Raw genomic sequence first — 22,842 nt, forward strand, 5'->3', positions numbered from 1 at the left:
CCAGCTACTCCAGAGGCCGAGGCAGCAGAATCGCTTGATCCTGGGAGGCAGAGGTTGCAGTGAGCCGAGATTACACCATTGCATTCCAGCCTGGGCAACAACAGCATAACTCCATCTCAAAATAAATAAATAAATAAATAAATAAGTGAAGAAATTCATTTTATGTAAATATATTGAGAAATATATGTAAATATATGCATGGGAAAATGCCATTCCAACCAAGAAAGGCAAAGAAAGTGACATGCTAGCTATGCATAAGTAACTTAATAAAAGAAAGGTGAGCCTGGCTTGTCCTCAGATAAGAGAATATCCAAGAGAAAAGGAAATTAAAATCCTAGAGGGCTAAATCCAAAAGAGGACAATTGCTGGCATTGACATACTTTAGCTGACCACCTTGATCATGAATTCCAGAAGTTGATATCGTTCTTGTACCTGGGTCTGTCTCTTTCACATTTTCTATTATGTGTTGAAGATTGTTTAGAACTACAGATTCAGCTGAGCGTGGTGGCTCACACTTGCAATCCCAGCATTTGGGGAGGCCAAGACGGGTGGATCACGAGGTCGGGAGTTTGAGACCAGCCTGGCCAACATGGTGAAATCCTCTCTCTACTAAAAATATAAAAATACAAAAATTAGCTGGACGTGGTGGCAGGCACCTGGAATCCCAGCTACTCAGGAGGCTGAGGCAGGAGAATCGCTTGAACCCAGGAGATGGAGGTTGCGGTGAGCCGAGATTGTGCCACTGCACTCCAGCCTGGGCGACAGAGCTACACTCTGTCTCAAAAAAAAAAAACAGACTCAGAGGCTGTCTGGCTCAACTGACTGACTCTACTGATTTGCTGTAACTTCAACAATTTCAACAGTTGTTAGTAATGTTCTCTCAATAAGCATCTTTTTTTTTTCTCTTTAAAATGTGACTGGCGGGACGCAGTGGCTCACGTCTGTAATCTCAGCACTTTGGGAAGCCAAGGCAGGCGGATCACCTGAGGTTAGGAGTTTGAGATCAGCCTGGCCAACATGGTGAAATCCCGTCTCTACTAAAAATATAAAAATTAGCGAGTGTAATGATGGGTGCCTGTAATCCCAGCTACTTGGGAGTCTGAGGCAGGAGAATCCCTTGAACCCAGGAGGTGGAGGTTGCAGGGAGCCAAGATCACACTAACCCACTCCAGCCTTGGCAACAGAGTGAGACTCTGATTCAAAAAAAAAAAAAAAAAAGTAACCTTACACCTATAATCCCAGCACTTTGGGAGGCCAAGGTGGGCAGATCACTTGAGCCTAGGAGTTTGAGACCAGCCTGGGCAACATGTTGAAACCCTGTCTCTACAAATACAAAAAAGTTAGGAGTTGTGGCATGCGCCTGCGGTCCCAGCTAGCCGGGAGGCTGAGGTGAGAGGATCACTTGAGCCCGGAGGGTAAAGGCTGCACTCCAGCCTGGGAGATACAGCAAGACCCTTTCCCCCCAACCAAAAAAAAGTAACCTTAGGGAGGGAGATGGGAATGATTAATGGGTACAAAAAAAAAAAAAAAAAAAGAAAGAATGAATAAGACCTTAAGACCTACTATTTGGTAGCACAACAGGGTGACTATAAATAATAACTTAATTGTACATTTAAAAATAACTAAAATAGTATAATTGGATTGTTTTTAACACAAATGCTTAAGGGGATGTATACTGCATTCTCCATGATATGATTTTATTATGCATTTGCATGCTTGTATCAAAACATATCACGAGGCTGGGCGGGTGGCTCACACCTGTAATCCCAGCACTTTGGGAGGCTGAGGTGGGTGGATCACGAGATCAGGAGATCAAGATCATCCTGGCTAACGCGGTGAAACCCCGTCTCTACTGAAAATACAAAAAATTAGCCGGGCGTGGTGGCGGGCGCCTATAGTCCCAGCTACTTGGTAGACTGAGGCAGGAGAATGGTGTGAACCCGGGAGGCGGAGCTTGCAGTGAGCCGAGATAGCGCCATCGCACTCCAGTCTGGGAAGACGCCGTCTCAAAAAAAAAAAAAAAAAATCTCATGCACCCCATAAATATATATATATCCTATGAACCCACACAAATTAAACATTAAAAAAATAAAAATAGGCCAGGTGTAGTGGCTCACGCCTGTAATCCCAAAACTGTGGGAGGCCAAGGCGGGCGGATCACAAGGTCAAGTGATCGAGACCATCCTGGCCAACATGGTGAAACCCCGTCTCTAATAAAAATACAAAAATTAGTCGGGCATGGTGGCACATGCCTGTAATCCCAGCTACTCAGGAGGCTGAGGCAGAAGAATCGCTTGAACCTGGGAGGCGGAGGTTTCAGTGAGCAGAGATCACACCGCTGCACTCCAGCCTAGCAACAGAGTGAGACTCCGTCTCAAAATAAATAAATAATAATAATAAATAAAATGTAACCTTAGAAGGTTTGCCGATACTTGATTTTTTTTTACTTTTTTTTTTTTACTTTTTTTTTTTTTTTTTTGAGACAGAGTATTGCTCTATCAGCCAGGCTGGAGTGCAATGGCGTGATCTCAGCTCACTGCAACCTCCACCTCCCGGGTTCAAGCAATTCTTCTGCCTCAGCCTCCCAAGCAGCTGGGATTACAGACATGTGCCATCGGGCCCAGATAACTTTTTGTATTTTTAGTAGAGACAGAGTTTCGCCATGTTGGCCAGGCTGGTCTCGAACTCCTGACCTCAGGCGATCCACCCACCTCGGCCTCCCAAAGCGCTCGGATTACAGGTATGAGCCAGCACGCCTGGACTGATACATGATTTTTTTTTTAAAGCTAGTCACATACCTCATTTTATTTTTTGAGATGGAGTCTCACTCTGTCGTCCAGGTTGGAGTGCAGTGTCTCCATCTCAGCTCACTGCAACCTCTGCCTCCTGGGTTTAAGTGATTCTCATGCCTTAGCCTCTGAAGTAGCTGGGATTACAGGTGTGCACCACCATGCCTGGCTAACTTTTGTATTTTTAGTAGATAGGGTTTCACCATGTTGGCCAGGCTGGTCTCAAACTCCTGACCTCGAGTGATCCACCCATCTCAGCCTCCCAAAGTGCTGGGATAACAGGCGTAAGCTACTGCTCCCGGCCAACATACCTCATTTTAAAAGTGTAGTCATACAGAAAAATAGGATCCAATATGCACATGCTCAGCCTCCAGTTTGGTGTAAAATAAAGACTATTGTAAGCAGTGTGCGTATTATGCTCTCTGGTGCATGCTGTTTATCTGGATATGTCATGTCTCAGTTCTCTGCATGTCTTACCTAGTCTGTCAGTATGTCCTTCAAACTGCTGGAGGGCAGTGACTGGAGAATGCTCTTGCAATTAATTCTATGTAGAGAGGCATACAGATAGATGATGAATGAAGCCTTGTGATGGTAAACTACCAGTGTTCTCCAAGGATTAAATGCTAAACCTCAGAAACTGCAGCAGCCGTCCTTTTGTCAACAGACCTCAAGGGGCCTCAGGGGAGGGACAAGAGATTCATCTCCACCCAGTTTTATTGGCCTTCAGCCCCACCTTGTGCTGCTGCCAGGATGGCAGTCTTTCCCCTGGACGTTACCATTTTGTCAGGGTAAACAAGCTGTTCCCCAAATGGCACCATCCACCCTTGGTAAGCATACAGGCCGTTTCCCCTGCCTCCTTGGAGCCCTCAGTAGGGTTATATGCAAACCAAGTGCCAACCTCACAATTTAGTAAAATTTTCCACTTCAGGTGTGCCTCTATTGCAGCAGTTACTGCTTGTCTGCCCCACCAGACTGTAAGTCCCTAGAAGTCTCTGGCACATGCCAAAGAGGATCAGTCTCCTGAGGAGAGGAGGGAAAGCCCTGGAGAGAAAAGGGTTGAGGGCCTTGTGCAGCTAGGAGCCTCTGTTCCCAGCATTTCCCCTGTATCACTCGCAGCAGTGATTCTGAATGCCAAGGGAGTGGAATATCTTTATTTTATTTTATCTTATTTATTTATTTAATCTTTTGAGATGGAGTCTTGCTTGGTCACCAGGCTGGAGTACAGTGGCACAATCTCAGCTCACTGCAACCTCCACCTCCTGGGTTCACACGATTCTCCTGCCTCAGCCTCCCGAGTAGCTGAGACTACAGGCATGTGCCACCACACTGAGTTAATTTTTAATTTTTATATTTTTAGTAGGGACGGGGTTTCACCATGTTGGCCAGGATGGTCTTGATCTCTTGACCCTGTGATCCACCCGCCTTGACCTCCCAAAGTGCTGGGATTACAGTCATGAGCCACTGTGCCTGGCCCTGGAGTGGAACACTTTTTAGGAGAGCCATGAAAAAGGACAGGCAGTAGGGCTTTTATAATTTGAAGAACAACTCTCCTCTCGGGGAAATGCAAGCACCTCTCCATTACTGCTGTATACAGTAGAGATCCTTTGAAGATGAAGATGATCCTTTTCTTTTTTCTTTTTTTTGAGACTGGGTCTCGCTCTGTTGCCCAGGCTGGCTGGAGTACAATGAATGGTGTGATCAAAGATCACCGCAGCCTTGATGTGGGCTCAAGATACCCTCCCGCCTCAGCCTCTAGAGTGGCTTGGGCTACAGGCATGTGCCACCACACCTAGCTAATTTTTTATTTCTTGTGGAGATGGGGTTTTGCTTTGTCACCCAGGCTGGCCTTGAACTCTTGGGCTGAAGCGATCCTTGAGCCTTGGCCTCCCAAAGCAAAGATGATGCTTTTTTTTTTTTTTTTTTTTGAGATAGTCTTGCTCTATTGCCTAGGCTGGAGTGTAGTGGCGCGATCTCAGCTCACCACAGACTCTGCCTCCCGGGTTCAAGCGAGTCTCCTGCCTCAGCCTCCTGAGTAGCTGGGACTACAGGCACCCACCACCACACCTGGCTAATTTTTTGTATTTTTAGTAGAAGTGGGGTTTTACTATGTTGGCCAGGGTGGTCTTGAACTCCTGACTTTGTGATCTGCCTGCCTCGGCCTCCCAAAGTGCTGGGATTACAGGCGTGAGCCACTGTGCCCGGCCAAATGATGCTTTTTAAAGAGTAACATCAGCCTGGCTATCATGGCAAAACCCCACCTCTACAAAAAACACAAAAATTAGCCAGGCATGGTGGCACGTACGTGTAGTCCCAGCTACTCAGGAGGCTAAGGTGGAAGAATCACTTGAGCCCAGGCAGCAGAGGTTGCAGTGAGCCTGAGATGGTACCACTGCACTCCAGCCTGGGCAAGAGTGAGCCCTCATCTCAAAAAAAAAAAAAAGAAGAAAGAAAAAGGAGTAACAGGATTAGATTTTAGAAAAAATGACTCCCAAGTATAAACATGTATTTCCAGCTCCTTAATGAACATATCTACTGGAACATCCTGCAAGGACTACAAATTCCTTGCATCCAGTGCTTGTAGGGGTCACCTAGGGTTTGTTTTATAGCTTAATCAAGGCATAACTGATGCACAGTAAATTGCACATAAAATATACAATTTGATAAGCTTTGATACAGTGTATACCCCTAAAACTATCACCATAATTAAAATTAAGAACATTTCTCGCTGGACGCAGTGGCTCACGCTTGTAATCCCAGCACTTTGGGAGGCTGAGGCAGGCAGATCACCTGAGGTCAGGAGTTCGAGACCAGCCTGACCAACATGGAGAAACTCCATCTCTACTAAAAATACAAAATCAGCCGGGCATGATGGTACATGCCTGTAATCCCAGCTACTCGGGAGGCTGAAGCAGGAGAATTGCTTGAATCCAGGAGCACAGATCGCGCCATTGCACTCCAGCCTGGGCAACAAGAGCGAAACTCCGTCTCAACGAAAAGAAAAGGAAAAAAAAGAACATTTCTATCATCCCTCAAAGTTTCCTCATGCACCTTTAAATTCACCCTCCTCGGCTAGACGTGGTGGCTCACACCTGTAATCCCAGCACTTTGGGAGGCCAAGGTGGGCAGATCACTTGAGGTCAGGAGTTCATGATCAGCCTGGCCAACATGGTGAAACCCCATCCCTACTAAAAATACAAAAATTAGCCAGGCGTGGTGGCGTGCGCCTGTAATCCCAGCTACTAGGGAGGCTGAGGCAGGAGAATCGCTTGAACCTGGGGGGCGGAGCTTGCAGTGAGCCAAGATAGCACCACTGCACTCCAGCCTGGGCAACAGAGTGAGACTCTGTCTCAAAAAAAAAAAAAAAAAAAAAAAAAAAATTCATTCTCCTTACCATGCTCCCCTCCTATCACTGGTCTTCTTCCCGTCATAGGCACTAACATGTCTGGTAATAGTGCCAGTCACAGTTCGCCATTTCCCTGGCCATAGGATGGACATATCATGCAAACTGGGCCAGTTGAGTTTTCTCTAAGGAATGTAGATCTGGAGAAAACACAGTGGCAGAAGGTAGCAGCTGCTGGAGGGGCTGTCCACATATTCTTGCTGCAGACATCTGGGGGCTGGCTCTTGTCCTTCTTGCAGCCTGGTTCTTCTTTTGGCTCTGTGAGCTGTCTAATATCAACACATCCTTTTTTTTTTTTCTTTTTTGAGACAGGGTCTCACTCTGTTGCTCAGGCTAGAGTGCAGTGGCACAATCTCAGCTCACTGCAACCTCTGGCTCCCACAAGCAATTCTCAGTGCCTCAGCCTCCAGATTAGCTGTGACTATAGGCTCGCAACACCATGCCCAGCTAATTTTTGTTATTTTTTGGTAGAGATGGAGTTTCATCGTGTTGCCCAGGCTGGTGTCAAACTCCTGGGCTTTGCCATGAGATCAGAAGCGATCTGCCCATGTCAGTCTCCCAAAGTGCTGGGATTACAGGCATGAGCCACCGTTCCCAGCCCCAACATACCTATTTTTTTTCAGTCTCGCTCTGTTGCCCAGGCTGGACTGCAGTGGTCCAACCATGGCTCACTGCAACCTCTGCCTTCCAGGCTCAAGCGATCCTCCCATCTCAGCCTCCCAAGTAGCTGGGACCACAGGTACATGCCACCAGGTGTGGCTAATTTTTTGTAGAGATGGGGTCTCACTATGTTACCCAGGCTGGACTTGAACTCCTGAACTCAAGCAATCCTCTGGCCTCTGTTTCCCAAAGTGCTGGGATTACAGGTGTGAACCACCACGCTCAGCCCCAATATATCCTTTAATACTTAATTTTGTCAGTTTGTTGCTTGCAACCAGAGAACCCATATAAATGTACTTCTTTCTGTGGTCACTGTTAGAGGGAAAGACACCACCAAGTTCTAGTCTCTCAAGCCTAACTTAGAATAATTCCTGGCCAGGTGTGATGGCTCGCACCTGTAATCCTAGCACTTTGGGAGGCCGTGGCGGGTGGATCACCTGAGGTCAGGAGTTCGAGACCAGCCTGGTCAACATGGTGAAACCCTGTCTCTACTAAAAATACAAACAGTTACCCGGGCGTGGTGGTGGGCACCTGTAATCCCAGCTACTTGGATGCTTGGGCAGGGAATCACTTGAACCAGGGAGGTGGAGGTGGCAGTGAGCCAAGACTGCGCCATTGTACTCCAGCCTGGGCAACAAAGCGAGACTCCATCTCAAACAAAACGAAACAAAACAAAAACACCTCAGTTTTCATCATGTGTCCCCTTCTGGCCCATAACTAAATCTTGCCCATTCTGCTCCCTGCTCAATAGTCTATCTCATTAAAGATCTTATTTTTACCCCCCTCATCATTATTTCCCTCGTTCCTAGTACTAGTACTCAGTGCTTGGTAGACAGTTGATGCTCAGTAAATGCTTGCAGAATGACTGAACTAATGGTGATATCATCACTTTAAAAACAAGAGCAGGGGCCGGGCGCGGTGGCTCAACCCTGTAATCCCAGCACTTTGGGAGGCCGAGGCGGGTGGATCACGAGGTCAGGAGATCGAGACCATCCTGGCTAACATGGGGAAACCCCGTCTCTACTAAAAATACAAAAAACTAGCCGGGCGTGGTGGCGGGCGCCTGTAGTCCCAGCTACTCGGAGGCTGAGGCAGGAGAATGGCGTAAACCCGAGAGGCGGAGCTTGCAGTGAGCCGAGATCGCGCCACTGCACTCCAGCCTGGGTGACACAGCGAGACTCCGTCTCAAAAAAACAAAAACAAAACAAACAAACAAACAAAAAAAAACAACCAAGAGCAGGGATGGAAGGGTTTTGGCATTTATGTGGCATTTATCAAGGTGGCAGGACTTCAGAGCTATTTTGAAAATGTTTTCACAAATATTTTCATATAAAGTAACGATAGGACTTGAACCCAAGACTTCCTTTTTTAATTTTTTTTTTTTTTTGAGACAGTGTCTTGCTTTGCCACCCAGGCTGTGCAATCTTGGCTCACTGCAACCCCTGCCTCCTGGGTTCAAGCAATAATCCTGCCTCAGCTTCCCGAATAGCTGGGACTACAGGTGCATGCCACCACGCCCAGCTAATTTTTGTATTTTTAGTAGAGATGGGGATTCACCATGTTGGCCAGGTTAGTCTTGAACTCTTGACCTCGTGATCCACTTGCCTTACCCTCCTAAAGTAGCTGGGATTATAGGTGTGAGCCACCGTGCCCGGCCATTTTTTTTTTTTTTTAAAGACAGGGTCGGCCGGGCGCAGTGGCTCAAGCCTGTAATCCCAACACTTTGGGAGGCCGAGACAGGCGGATCATGAGGTCAGGGGATCGAGACCATCCTGGCTAACACGGTGAAACCCCCGTCTCTACTAAAAGAAATACAAAAAACCAGCCGGGCGAGGTGGCGGGCGCCTGTAGTCCCAGCTACTCAGGAGGCTGAGGCAGGAGAATGGCATAAACCCGGGAGGCGGAGCTTGCAGTGAGCTGAGATCCGGCCACTGCACTCCAGCCTGGGCGACAGAACAGAGCGAGACTCCGTCTCAGTTAAAAAACAAAAAAAACAAAAAAAAACAAAAAAAACAAAAAAAACAAGACAGGGTCTCCCTCTGTCACTCAGGTTGGCATGCAGTTGTGTGATTGTTGCTCCTTGCAGACTCAACCTCCCAGGCTGGAGTGACCCTCCCTCCTCAGCCTCCTAAGTGGCTGGGAGTATAGGTGCACTCTACCGTGCCTGGCCTAGTTTTTAAATTTTTTGTAGAGATGGGAGTCTATGTTGCCCAGGCTGGTGTCAAACTCCTGGGCTCAAGTTATCCTCCCGCGTCAGCCTCCCAAAGTGCTGGGATTAAAGGTGTGAGCCACTATACCCAGCCCTTTAAAATTTTTTTTAAAAATAAGAGATGGAGGTCTTACCATCTTGCCCAGGTTAGTCTCCAACTCCTGGGCTCAAGCAGTCTTCCCCCGTTGGCCTCCCAAAGGAATCCAGGACTTCTGACTCCAAATTTCATGCCATTTCCAGGATATGATTTTTTTTTTTTTTTTTTTTTTTTTGAGACAGAGTTTCATTCTTGTTGCCCAGGCTGGAGTGCAATGGCATGATCTTGGCTCACTGTAACCTCCGCCTCCTGGGTTCAAATGATTCTCCTGCCTCAGCCTTCCAAGTTGCTGTGGTTACAGGCATGCACCACCACACCCAGCTAATTTTGTATTTTTTAGTAGAGACAGGGTTTCTCCATGTTGGTCAGGCTGGTCTGGACTCCCGACCTCAGGAGATCCACCCGCCTCGGCCTCCCAAAGTACTGGGATTACAGGCGTGAGCCACGGCACCCAGCGGATATGATTGTTATTATTATACTTTGTATCCTTTCAGTTTCATATCTTCCTCTCTTGCGCTCAGACCCTTACTCATATCAAGTACTAAACTGTAAACACTAGATCTAGCTCTAAAATGTTATTACCCCTTTCCAAGTGTATCTGCTTACCAACCAAAGTGGGAAGTACATGCTGGATTAAGGAGAAGAGTCTGTGGCCCTTGGTATCATAAAAGAATTACAGTCAGGAGTTAGGGTGAGCTGGGTGACTAAAGCTTTCTGAACGTGGGGCAGAATCAATAACTGTACCTAAGTGGAAAACGGTGTGCTGGGCTGGAACAATGCCCTGTGTCAAATAAACAATCCACAGATAGTCAGAATCAGACTTTATTTAACAATCTGAAAATGTGATCTTCTGGCTTTAAGTCTTGCAAAATGGGTCATAAGTCAAAGACAGATTTGTTCACTATCCTGAGTATGTGTGGTTATGTCTCTGTGTAGACAAGTGTCTGTGTCTATAGATACTTTTGGTTTTTTTTTTTTTTTTTTGAGGCGGAGTCTCGCTCTGTCACCCAGGCTGGAGTGCAGTGGCGCGATCTCAGCTCACTGCAAGCTCCACCTCCCGGGTTCACGCCATTCTCCTGCCTCAGCCTCCCGAGTAGCTGGGACTACAGGCGCCCGCCACCATGCCCGGCTAGTTTTTTGTATTTTTTTAGTAGAGACGGGGTTTCACCGTGTTAGCCAGGATGGTCTTGATCTCCTGACCTCGTGATCCGCCCATCTCGGCCTCCCAAAGTGCTGGGATTACAGGCGTGAGCCACCGCGCCCGGCTACTTTTGGTTTTTATAGTGATTAAAGCTCCACTTTAGTTAATGTATAAAGTCTTATTCTAATAATGCTAAAACCAGAATTAAATATTTTCTGAATCTAATGTTCTCTTCTCCCCAGCCTGCCTCCCTCCATCCCTCCCACAAGGCTGCTCCTCCACCTTGATTAATGCCAGGTCTTTAGACAGCACCAGCATTCCCACTGAGAACCCAGGAACGGATACTGGCTCTTATATCCCTCTGACCTATACCCTCTGGTTGAAGAGCTTCTCTGGGGAGGCGTGGGGCAGGGGGAGTCTTGGCAGTTTCTCTTCAGAGTTGTGGATTTTCACTTGTAGACACCTGGAAAGTAAACATGATTGTGTTAGGTGTTGACCTGCCTTCCCACCAACCACTTATGGAGGGGTTAAACTCAATCTGCTTCTACTGAATTATACTTCATGTAATGCCACTGGTCTCTCTTGAGGGAGGCAATGTGAAACTGGTTTTGGGATTATTGCAAGGACTTGTTGCAGATATTGTTCATTACATCATTCACAATCTCTTTAAGATGTTTCACAGGACAATATCCTTTTTTTTTCTTTTCGACACATAGTCTTGCTCTGTCTCCCAGGCTGGAGTGTAGTGGCACAATCACAGTAACTGTATGTAGCCTTGAACTCTAGGGCTCAAGTGATCTCACCTCAGCCTCTGAGTAGCTAGGACTACAGGCGCACACAACCATGCCTGGCTAATTTATTTAAAAAAATTTTGGGCCGGGCACAGTGGCTCACGCCTGTAATCCCAGTACTTTGGGAGGCTGAGGTGGGTGGATCACGAGGTCAGGAGATCGAGAGCATCCTGGCTAACATGGTGAAACCTCATCTCTACTAAAAATACAAAAAATTAGCTGGGCGTGGTGGCGTGCGCCTGTAGTACCAGCTACTCGGGAGGCTGAGGCAGGAGAATGGCGTGAACCCGGGAGGCGGAGCTTGCAGTGAACCGAGATCGCACGACTACACTCCAGCCTAGGCAACAGAGTGAGACTCTATCCCCCCAGAAGTAAATAAATAAATAAATAAATAAAAATTTTGTTGTCTAGAATGGTCTTGAACTCCTGGGCTCAAGTGATCCTCCCACTTCAGTCTCCCAAAGTGTTGGGATTACAGGTGTGAGCCACGGCACCCAGCCTCTTTTTCATCTTAGTAGGAGTTGTTCTCTTAAGGAATGAGCATCATGAATTGGGTTAACTGATCAGGTTTTTCTCTTCTTGGATTTTAGAAAGCCTGGAACTAATTTCATGGTCATCCTTAGTAAGCTTATTTTATAGAATGCATTTTTTATACTTGCCTAATTCATGGCTCCATTTTATATCACTATCCTGTCTCATATAATTCTGAGTTTTTCTGCTATATGTTGTGTATATGTGTGTATGTTAATATAATAAACATATATATATGCAGTTCACGTGCCACATAATGACGTTTTGATCAACAATGGACTCTATATACAAAGGTGGTCCCATAACATTATAATGGAGCTGAAAAATTTCTATTGCCTAGTGACGTGGCTGCTATTGCTAACATTGTAGCCTTCATAACATCACAGCACAACACATTACTCACATATTTGTGATGATGCTGGTATAAACAAACTTACAGTGCTGCCAGTTGTAAAAAGTACAGCACATGCAATTATGTACAGTACATAATACTTGATAACAGTAAACAACTATATTACTTGATTTTTTTTTTTTTTTTTTTTTTTTTTTTTTTTGAGACGGAGTCTCGCTCTGTCGCCCAGGCTGGAGTGCAGTGGCGCGATCTCGGCTCACTGCAAGCTCCACCTCCCGGGTTCACGCCATTCTCCCGCCTCAGCCTCCGAGTAGCTGGGACTACAGGCGCCCGCCACCACGCCCGGCTAGTTTTTTGTATTTTTAGTAGAGACGGGGTTTCACCATGTTAGCCAGGATGGTCTCGATCTCCTGACCTCGTGATCCACCCGCCTCGGCCTCCCAAAGTGCTGGGATTACAGGCCTGAGCCACCGCGCCCGGCCTTTTTTTTTTTTTTTTTTTGAGATGGAGTCTTGCTCTGTCACCCAGGCTGGAGTGCAGTGGCGCGGTCTCGGCTCACTGAAAGCTCCACCTACCGGATTCACACATTCTCCTGCCTCAGCCTCCCGAGTAGCTGGGACTACAGGCGCCTGCCACCGTGCCTGGCTAATTTTTTGTATTTTTAGTAGAGACGGGGTTTCACCATGTTAGCCACCATGTTAGGTTAGTTAGATAACCCCGAGTTATCTAACTCGGGGGTTCACCGAGTTAGATCTCCTGACCTCGTGATCCACCCGCCTTGGCCTCCCAAAGTGCTGGGATTACAGGCGTGAGCCACCGTGTCCAGTCACTTGATGTATTTAATATACTATGCTTTTAAAAATAATTTTCTATATATATTATTTTTGAAACAGAGTCTCACTCCATCACCCAGGCTGGAGTGTAGTGGCACAATCCTAGCTCACTGCAGCCTTCATGTCCTGGGTTCAAGTGATTCTCATGTCCTCATGCCACAGCCTTCCAAGTAGATGGGATTACGGGTGCATGCCACCATGCCCGGCTAATTTTTGTATTTTTAGTAGAGATGGAGTTTCACCATGTTGGCCAGGCTGGTCTTGAACTCCTGGCCTCAGGTGATCTGCCTGCCTCAGCCTCCCAAAGTGTTGGGATTACTGGCATGAACCACCATGCCAGGCCTACAATACTTTTTATTATTATTTTAGTGTGTATTCCTACTTATTAAAAAAAAAGTTCTGCTTATTGGCCAGGTGTGGTGACTCACGCCTGTAATCCCAGCATCCCAGCACTTTGGGCGGCTGACGCGGAAGGATCATGAGGTCAGGTATTCGAGACCAGCCTGACCACCACGGTGAAACCCCATCTCTACTAAAAATACAAAAATTAGCCAGGCATGGTGGCGCCACCGGCTGTAATCCCAGCTACTCAGGAGGCTGAGGTAGGAGAATCGCTTGAACCCAGGAGGCGGAGGTTGCAGTGAGCTGAGATTGTGCCACTGTACACTGTACTCCAGCCTGGGCGACAGAGAGAGACTCCATCTCAAAAAAAAAAAAAACAACAACAAAGTTCTGCTTATTAAAAAAACATTAACTGTAAAACAGCCTCAAGTAGATCCTTCAGGAGGAGGCGTTATTACAGGAGATGACAGGTCCATTTGTGGTAGTGCCTCGAAGACCCTTCTAGTGGGACAAGATGTAAAGGTAGAAGACAGTGATATGGGTGATCCTGACCCTAGGCCAATTAGTATGTTTGTGTGTTTTTATTTATTTGTTTATAGATGGTGTCTCGCTATGTTGCCCAGGTTGTATTTGAACTCGTGGGCTCAAGTGATCCTCCTGCCTCAGCCTCCTACATAGCTGGAACTACTATAGGTACATGCCACCACACCCAGCTCTGTCTTAGTTTTTAACAAAAAAGTTTTAAAAAGAAACAGAAAAAATACGGAAAAAAAGCTTATAGAATAAGGACATAAAGAAAATTTTTTTTTTTTATTTTTTTGAGACAGAGTCTCGCTCTATCGCCCAGGCTGGAGTGCAGTGGCCGGATCTCAGCTCACTGCAAGCTCCGCCTCCCGGGTTTACGCCATTCTCCTGCCTCAGCCTCCCGAGTAGCTGGGACTACAGGCGCCCGCCACCTCGCCCGGCTAGTTTTTTTGTATTTTTTAGTAGAGACGGGGTTTCACTATGTTAGCCAGGATGGTCTCGATCTCCTGATCTTGTGATCCACCTGTCTCGGCCTCCCAAAGTGCTGGGATTACAGGCTTGAGCCACCGCGCCCGGCCATAAAGAAAATATTTTTTGGCCAGGTGTGGTGGCTCACGCCTGTAACCCCAGCACTCTGGGAGGCCAAGGCGGGCGGATCACCTGAGGTTGGGAGTTCAAGACCAGCCTGACCAACATAGAGAAACCCCGTCTCTACTAAAAATACAAAATTAGCTGGATGTGGTGGCGCATGCCTGTAATCCCAGCTACTCAGGAGGCTGAGACAGGAGAATCGCTTGAACCTGGGAGGCCAAGGTTGTGGTGAGCTGAGATCATGCCATTGCACTCTAACCTGGGCAACAAGAGTGAAACTCCATCTCAAAAAAAAAGAAAAATATTTTTAATGGTGTAGCTTAAGTGTATAGTGTTTATAGTCTACAGTAGTGTACAGTAATGTCCTAGGCCTTCACATTCACTCACCACTCACTGATTCACCCAGAGCAGCTTCCACTCCTGCAAGCTTCACTCATGATAGTGCCCTATACAAGTGTATCACTTTTTATCTTTTATAGGTATTTTTACTCTACTTTTCTACGTTTAGATACACAAATATTAACCACTGTGTCACAACTGTCTACAGAATTCAGTAAAGTAACATGCTGTATAGGTTTGCAGCCCAGAAGCAATAGGCTATACCATACAGCCACACATAATGACAAAATCGCCAAATAATGCATTTCTCAGGGCCTATCCCTGTTTTTGAGCAACACATTACTGTATAATATGACCTTTTTGTATTTTTAAAAAATATCTTAACCTCTTTAATTCCTTTTTGAAATAACTTGAGATTTAATTAAATAAATACCTAGAAGATAGGGCCAGTTTAAGGTCAAGTATAGGGAAATGGGCACAGAGACACCATGAAGTCCCAGTTTATTCTTGCTTCTTCTGGTTCCCACCTGCTTGACTGCCCTAAGGGTATGGTTCCCTGCTGGATTCCCCTTGTAGCCTGTAGTGAAGATTCCAGCCTGTTCCCAAACCCCTGTCAACCTAATGCCCAATCTATTCTCTGTATATCTGGTCTTACCTCTTCTTGAGGTTCAGGTGCTGTGAGGTTGTTGTTTTCTGGTACCGCGGAGACTTGAAGCTGGTCTTGGCCCTACAAAGAGAAGAGTTCTGTCAGTAAGAGGTGGCTCAACCTTTCCAGCCTCTCAGCGTAGAAGTGTCTTCTGTGCCTTATACTTTACAAGGGTCTCAGTATTTGTACTATTACAAAGGGCAAAATACAATGTTGTTTCACCAGAGCCTGAAGGCATCGGGAAAGGCTTTCATCCATCCTCTTTTACAGATGAAGAAACAAGAAACTAAGATTCAAAGGGTAAAAAGACTTGCTGGGACAGGAAACCAGGTCTTTGGATTCCAGAGCTGTTTCCACGATCAAACACCATGTAATCTGTGTGACATGGTGTGGATGTGTATCTATAAGGGAGTGTGAGGTCTTAAAATGACTACCTGCCATTTTTAGACAAACCCTCCTCAAGAACATATTGCAACTCTCACACTTAAGTGATCCTAATCTATGACACGCAGTTAGGAGAAGCAAGTGGTAAAATGATTTCTTTGGGAAAAATTTTAGGTTCTGAGATGGGAACCCAATGTGTAGGAAGCCTGGTCTAGGCCATGTGCAGGGGTGCTGTAGTCCCAGCTCATTGAGAGGCTGAGGCAGGAGGATCACTTTGGGCCAGGAGTATCAAGGTTGCAGTGCACTCCAGCCTGGACAACATAGTGAGATCATCTCTAAAAATATAAATTTTAAAAAAAGAAAGAAAGCCCTGACTAGAAACTGCTATGCTAGGGGAAGACCCTGTGAGGTTTAAAACAAGTTTTTAAAAAATTAATTTACAAACTATAAAATCCATATTTTAAAAACAGAACCAATTTCTTTTTAATTTTTTTCTTTTTCTTTTTTTGGGAAGGAGTCTGGCTCTTTCACCTAGGCTGGAGTGCAATGATGTGATCTCAGTTCACTGCAACCTCTGCCTCCCAGGTTCAAGTGATTCTCCTGCCTCAGTCTCCCAAGTAGCTGAGATTACAGGCTCCCACCACCATGCCTGACTTTTAGTAGAGATGAGGTTTCACTCTGTTGGCCAGGCTGGTCTCAACCTCCCGACCTCAAGTGATCCACCCCCTCAGCCTCCCAAAGTGTTGGGATTACAGGCGTGAGCCATGGCACCTGGCCAACAGAACCAATTTCTAGCAATGTGATAGTCACTTGAAATTCCATGATTTCTCCTTCAAGGACATTTTCTTTCTTCTTACTCCCTCCTACCTTTCCAGGTCATGAATTAGCTCAAAGGTGATGTTACATCACCTCCCAGAAAGTTAACAAAACGTTCCATCTCTCTGAGATGATTCAAATGGTAAGCAAGAACAGATTTTTTCCCAGTAATTTTTTTTCAAACATGGCTATGTTTTTTCCCAGTTATATTTATATTTACCCATTTTTACATGTGACATGTCCATAATTCTGCCTGAGAGAAAATATGATTTATAATGCATCTGCAAGGGAAGTGAGCATACATAGGCTTCAGAGGATTGATGACACGAATAGGCTAGGATCTAAGATGCTCTAGTTGCTTAATTCTATAGCAAAAATATTTCTCCTTAGCTGATGAACAAAGCAGTCCCACCAGAGAGGCTAAGAGTAAGGAAGTATTATAAATCTCAGCTATAAGGAGGAAGACACAGGGGAAAGGAAAGTATATCCTGTACCTCTTTTTCAGGGATGACAGTGTTACTAGCCTGTTTGTTAAAATGGTCAGAAAGAGTCTTGGCTCCTATAAACTCTTCCCTTCAAAAAGATTACTCAAAGAATGCAAGCTTGTTTTGTCATTCCCCAGAGGCAAACAAAAGGTCACTCTATTACTGTCTCCATCTAAAATCATATAATACATTATAAAACCAAACTGAAATCAATCCAACCACTGAGTTGTTCTTTTCAGTGCAGAAAAATGAGAAGTAGCTATACTTACCTACTCAAAACTCTGCATTTATCCTGCGCTTATTCACTATCCACATGTCCTGCCTATCTCTCTCCATCGGCACAGTTGCCTCAGACTAGAACCCGACCAAGGAAAAGTTATTTTTATTATTAATTTAAAAAATATTTTTTTGAGATGGGGTCTCACTCAGTTGCCCAGGCTGTAGTGCAGTGGCGTGATCACGGCTCACTGTACCCTTGACCTCCCTGGGCTCAGGTGATCCCACCTCAGCTTCCCAAGCAGCTGAGGCCATAGGCATGTGACACTATGCCTGGCTAATTTTTGTATTTTTTGTAGAGATGGGTTTTTCCTATGTTGCCCAGGCTGATCTTAAACTCCTGGGGTCAAGTGATCCACCTGCCTCAGCCCCCCACAAAGTGCTAGGATTACAGCCACTTTGGGAGGTTGAGGCACTGCACCCAGATCTTTTCATTAAAAATTTTTTTTTTTTGAGACAGAGTCTCGCTCTGTCGCCCGGGCTGGAGTGCAGTGGCCGGATCTCAGCTCACTGCAAGCTCCGCCTCCCGGGTTCACGCCATTCTCCGGCCTCAGCCTCCCGAGTAGCTGGGACTACAGACGCCCGCCACCTCGCCCGGCTAGTTTTTTGTATTTCTTAATAGAGACGGGGTTTCACCATGTTAGCCAGGATGGTCTCGATCTCCTGACCTCGTGATCCGCCCGTCTCGGCCTCCCAAAGTGCTGGGATTATAGGCTTGAGCCACCGCGCCCGGCCTAAAATTTTTTTAAAGAGATGAGATTTCACTGTGTTGCCAAAGCTGGAGTGCAGTGGCTGTTCACAGGTGTGATCATAGCATACTACAGTGTTGAACACCTGGGCTCAAGTGATCCTCCCGCCTCAGCCTCCTGAGTAGCTGGGATTACAGCTTTGCACTACTGAGCCTGACTTAAGGAGAAGTTTTTTTTTTTTTTTTTGAGACAGAGTTTGCGCTTGTTGCCCAGGCTGGAGTCCAATGGCGAGATCTTGGCTCACTGCAACCTCTGTCTCCTGAGTTCAAGCAATTCTCTTGCCTCAGCCTCCTCAGTAGCTGGGATTTCAGGCGCATGCCACCATGCACGGCTAATTTTTGTATTTTTAGTAGAGACGGCATTTCACCATGTTGACCAGACTGGTCTCGAACTCTTGAACTCCTGACCTCAGCTGATCCACCCACCTTGGCCTCCCAAAGTGCTGAGATTACAGGCGTGAGCCACTGCGCTCGGCCTAGGAAAAGTTTTATATCTTGCTCTGTTAGGGCCCTCAGTGCTTCATGTGAATCAGGACTGAGGGCCTCTGAAAGATATACTTCTGGAAAAAGAAAAATAAATTTTAATATGTAAAAACAATAGGGCATAATCATGTAGATGACTTAGGCTTTTAGTACCTCTGAGGAGTCAACTGAGATAAGCTTATCATCCTCTTCCTTGTCTTCCATCTTCTTTGCCTCTCCAGGCTCTGAAGCAATCTGTGAATCAAAGTGAACAGTGGAGGAGAGAGTCCCACACCTTCCCATCCTGGGGGCCATCCCTGTGCCCCTGGTCCATATTAGCTCCTCTCAGATAGCAGGAGGCTCCTGAGGTAGCCTCGGTCAGACACAGGCAGTAGTAGGGTGGGATGACCTGATGAGCGCCAGATATCTCACACACTTCTCCCAGATACACACATGGCTCATGTGCTAGCCTTCTGCATTGCTCACGTCACTGCTGACTGCTCTATAAACTTGCAACTCAGCTCCCATCCCTGTGCCCTTCCCTACTTAATTTTTCTTTGTATCATTTATCATTACTAGATTGTAATTTTATTTATTCTTTTTTTTTTTTTTTTTTTGAGATGGAGTCTGGCTCTGTCGCCCAGGCTGGAGTGCAGTGGCGCGATCTCGGCCCACTGCAAGCTCCGCCTCCTGCGTTCACGCCATTCTCCTTCCTCAGCCTCCCGAGTAGCCGGGATTGCAGGCACATGCCACAACGCCGAGCTAATTTTTTGTATTTTTAGTAGAGACGGGGTTTCACCATGTTGGCCAGGATCTCCTGGCCTCACGTGATCCGCCCACCTCAGCCTCCCAAAGTGCTGGGATTACAGGCATAAGCCACCGCGCCCGGCCCTTAGCTCTTAACATCAAGGAAAGAGAACTAATTCTTAAGGCGGCCCATCCCATTTTTTTTTTGGTCAGCCCCTTGTGTCTCCTTTGCCCTTCCACAATATTTTTTTTTCCATCCCATTTTAAAAATTGAGCTAATTGTTGAAAGTTCCTCTTGTATTGATCCAAAATGTATCTTAAAAAAAAGTATACATAGTTTTTTATGCCTCTGCCCTCTGGAGTGTCACAGAACAAGTCAAATCCCTATATGATAGCCTTTCCATATAATGTGACTAGAATATGACTTGAGGCCCAGCACGGTGGCTCACACCTTTGTAAGCCCAGCACTTTGGGAGGCAGAGACGGGAGGATCACTGGAGCCTAGGAGTTTGAAACCAGCCTGGGCAACATGGCGAAACCCCATCTCTACCAAAAATACAAAAATGAGGCAGGCGTGGTGGTATGCGCCTGTAGTACCAGCTACTTGGGAGGCTAAGGAGGGAAGATCACTGGGGCCCAGAGAGGTCAAGGCTGCAGTGAGTTGTGATCGTGCCACTGCACTTCAGCCTGGGTGACAGAGTGAGACTCTGCCTCAAAAGAAAGAAAGAAAGAAAAAGAGTATGACTTGATTTACAGATCCTTCACAGAACTAGTTGCTCTTCAATGGGTTGGCATCTCTCAATTTTTTTTTTCAAAAGCCTTAAAAATTTTTTTTTGAGAAAGGGTCTCACTCTGGTGCTCAAGCTGGAGTGTAGTGGTGCTCACTGCAGCCTCAACCTCATAAGCTCAAGCAATCCTCCTGCCTCAGCCTCCCAAGTAGGGAGCAGCCTTTTTAAAAGACTGTCTTTTTTGCTTTACTTCCCTCTGTGAGTTCCTGCTTCTAGGTCTTCTCATCAGAGAAGACACACTCTGGAAATTTGCTGCCATTTTTTTCAGGGTCTATTTACCATAGTCACAGGTATAATGAAATGAAGTGAGACTCACCCTCCTGCCCCCACTAAAGAAGGTAAAGCTCAGGATTCCAACTATTGGTTCTTTATTGGTTTAAATTTATTATTTATTTTTTAATTTTTTAAATTTTGTGTTAATTTTTTTTTAACTTTTCCTTTTTCTTTTCTTTTCTTTGAGACACAGTCTTACTCTGTTGCCCAGGCTGTAATGCAGTGATATGACCTCGGCTTACTGCAACCTCTGCCTCCTGGGGTCGAGTGATTCTAGTGTTCTTGTGCCTCAGGTCTTCCAAGTAGCTGAGACTACAGACGCCACCATGCCTGGCTAAGTTTTGTATTTTTAATGGAGACAGGGTTTCACCATGTTGGCCAGGTTGGTCTTGAGCTCCTGGCCTCACGTGATCTGCCTGCCTCGGCCTCCCAAAGTGCTGGAATTACAGGTGTGAGCCACGACGCCCGGCTTCAACTATAGGTTCTTTATACTAGGAACTCCCAGAACTTGGAGGAAAAAAAATTAGTAAGAATCTGCTCATTAACACTACTAGAGATAAGCACCTTATAGAAGTCAATTACTGGCTGGGTGCGATGGCTCACGCCTATAATCCCAGCACTTTGGGAGGCCGACGCGGGTAGATCACGAGGTCAGGAGTTTGGGACCAGCCTGACCAACATGGAGAAACCAGCCTGGCGTGGTGGCTCACGCCTGTAATCCCAGCACTTTGGGAGGATGAGGAGGGTGGATCACGAGGTCAGGAGATCGAGACCATCCTGACTAACATGGTGAAACCCCGTCTCTACTAAAAATACAAAAAATTAGCCAGGCGTGGTGGCGGGTGCCTGTAGTCCCAGCTACTTGGGAGGCTGAGGCAGGAGAATGGCGTGAACCTGGGAGGCAGAGCTTGCAGTGAGCAGAGATCGCGCCACTGCACTCCAGCCTGGGGAACAGAGTAAGACTCCGTCTCAAAAAACAAAACAAAACGAAACAAAACCAAAAAAAAACGTGGAGAAACCCCGTTGCTACTAAAAATACAAAAATAAGCCAGGTGTGGTGGTGTGCGCCTATAATCCCAGCTACTCTGGAGGCTGAGGCAGGAGAATCACTTGAACCCAGGAGGCGGAGGTTGCAGTGAGCCAAGATTGCGTCACTGCACTCCAGCCTGGGTGACAGAGCGAGACTCCATCTCAAAAAAAAAAAAAAAAAAAAAAAGCCAATTACCCTAAAAGTAGATTACTAAATTGCTATGAAGACATGAAACAATCCCCAGAATCCAAAAAGGTGTCCAAGAGCATTCTGACTATAGTAAAGATACCTACATGGAAGTTATAAAAGGATATAAAGACACTACCAGAGCTGGGTGCAGTGGCTCACATCTGTAATCTCAGCACTTTGGGAGGCCAAGACAGGAGGATCACTTGAGACCAGTAATTCAAGACCAGCCTGGGCAACATAAGGAGACCCTATCTCTACCGGGGAAGGATCACTTGAGCTTGAGAGGTCGAGGCTGCAATGAGCTGTGATCACACCCCTACACTCCAGCCTGGGTGCCAGAGTGAGACCCTAACTTAAATAAATAAATAAATTAAATTAAATTAAATACCCAACCAGAACTACTCTTACCTGAGATGTCATTAAGGTGGGGGAAGTACAAAGTTCTTCGGGGTTCTGATTGTGCATGTTTTCATTTTCTTTGGCCTCAGGAGTTCTTACTGGCTTCTCTGGTGTTTCTGGATTAGGAGAGACCTCTAGGGAGGTCCTAGGACTTGGAGTCCCAGTCCCCAAGGAGGCCCTAGGGCTAGTGGGTGAACCCCCTCCAGAGGCTGGAGGGCTGGAGGGTATGTTCCCTGAGGAGGGCCTGGGGCTTGCAGTGGCTCTAGGTGGAGGAGGCCTACTAGGGGGTGCTGAGGTCCTCTGGAGAGAGGCTCTCTTCTTTGGTTGTTCGGATCCTTCACTTGCGGCGCGGGTTCGGAGGACTACTTCTGCGGCAGATGATGAAGGCTGCCCTGAAGGGCTCAGGGCTCCACCAGGTGATGGAGCTGGGGAGCTGGGGAGAACTTCCTCCTGGGACTTGACACTCTCAATGGTAAGAGAGGGCTGGGCCTGGGCGGGGCCATTGCAGGCTGGTAGAGGCTCTTCTTCCTCAGAGGAGCTTGCTTCAGATCCTTTCTTCTCTATTTCCTCATCTTCTAAGAGCTCCTTGATCTCAGAATTGTCGTCCCCCTGGGCTGCATCAGGTGCCAGATCTTCAGTTGCTGAGACAGATTCACTCTCACTCTTCAAGGAAAGTGTAGAGGGACTAGTAGGTGAGGTAAGAGGACTGGAGACCATAGTTGTTTGAACTGGGGGAGAAATGACTAAAGAGCGCCTGCTACTGATAAAAAAGGAAGGTGTTCAGATTCAGAATGGCTAAAAACCAGAAGCAATGTAAATATGCAAAAAAAAATTATGATGCATATAATAAACAGAATAAAGCAATTTAAATGTTAGAAAGTTTGCATAATTTACAATAACACTTACAGAGTGAAGTGAAAAAAGGCCAAAATTTTATCTGTATTATGAACTCAATTATGTAAAACTATGTACAGAGAAAGAGACTGGAAAGAAACACTG

The 22,842-nt window shown here is 46.3% G+C and overlaps 1 protein-coding gene across 6 annotated transcripts in view; it reads right to left on the reverse strand.

Moving 5' to 3' along the window:
- Nucleotides 1–10,421: 10,421 nt before the first annotated feature.
- The window catches only part of BIN2 (bridging integrator 2), a 39,843-nt gene continuing 27,422 nt past the window's right edge, over nucleotides 10,422–22,842 (reverse strand). For 3 of the 6 annotated variants that reach the window (XM_009180756.4, XM_009180757.4, XM_021922366.2), the window contains 4 exons: nucleotides 21,853–22,603; nucleotides 18,592–18,672; nucleotides 15,256–15,327; nucleotides 10,422–10,759 (listed from right to left, as the gene is read on the reverse strand). In XM_009180756.4, coding sequence (XP_009179020.2) covers nucleotides 10,730–10,759; nucleotides 15,256–15,327; nucleotides 18,592–18,672; nucleotides 21,853–22,603 — 934 coding nt within the window. In that variant the 3' untranslated portion in view covers nucleotides 10,422–10,729. Of the gene's footprint in view, nucleotides 10,760–15,255; nucleotides 15,328–18,381; nucleotides 18,516–18,591; nucleotides 18,673–21,852; nucleotides 22,604–22,842 lie in introns of those variants that run through there. The other 3 variants (XM_003906388.5, XR_002515647.2, XM_021922365.2) reach the window with 3 other exon arrangements.

The sequence above is a fragment of the Papio anubis genome, chromosome 9, assembly GCF_008728515.1.
Source record: "Papio anubis isolate 15944 chromosome 9, Panubis1.0, whole genome shotgun sequence".
NCBI classification, from domain to species: domain Eukaryota; kingdom Metazoa; phylum Chordata; class Mammalia; order Primates; family Cercopithecidae; genus Papio; species Papio anubis.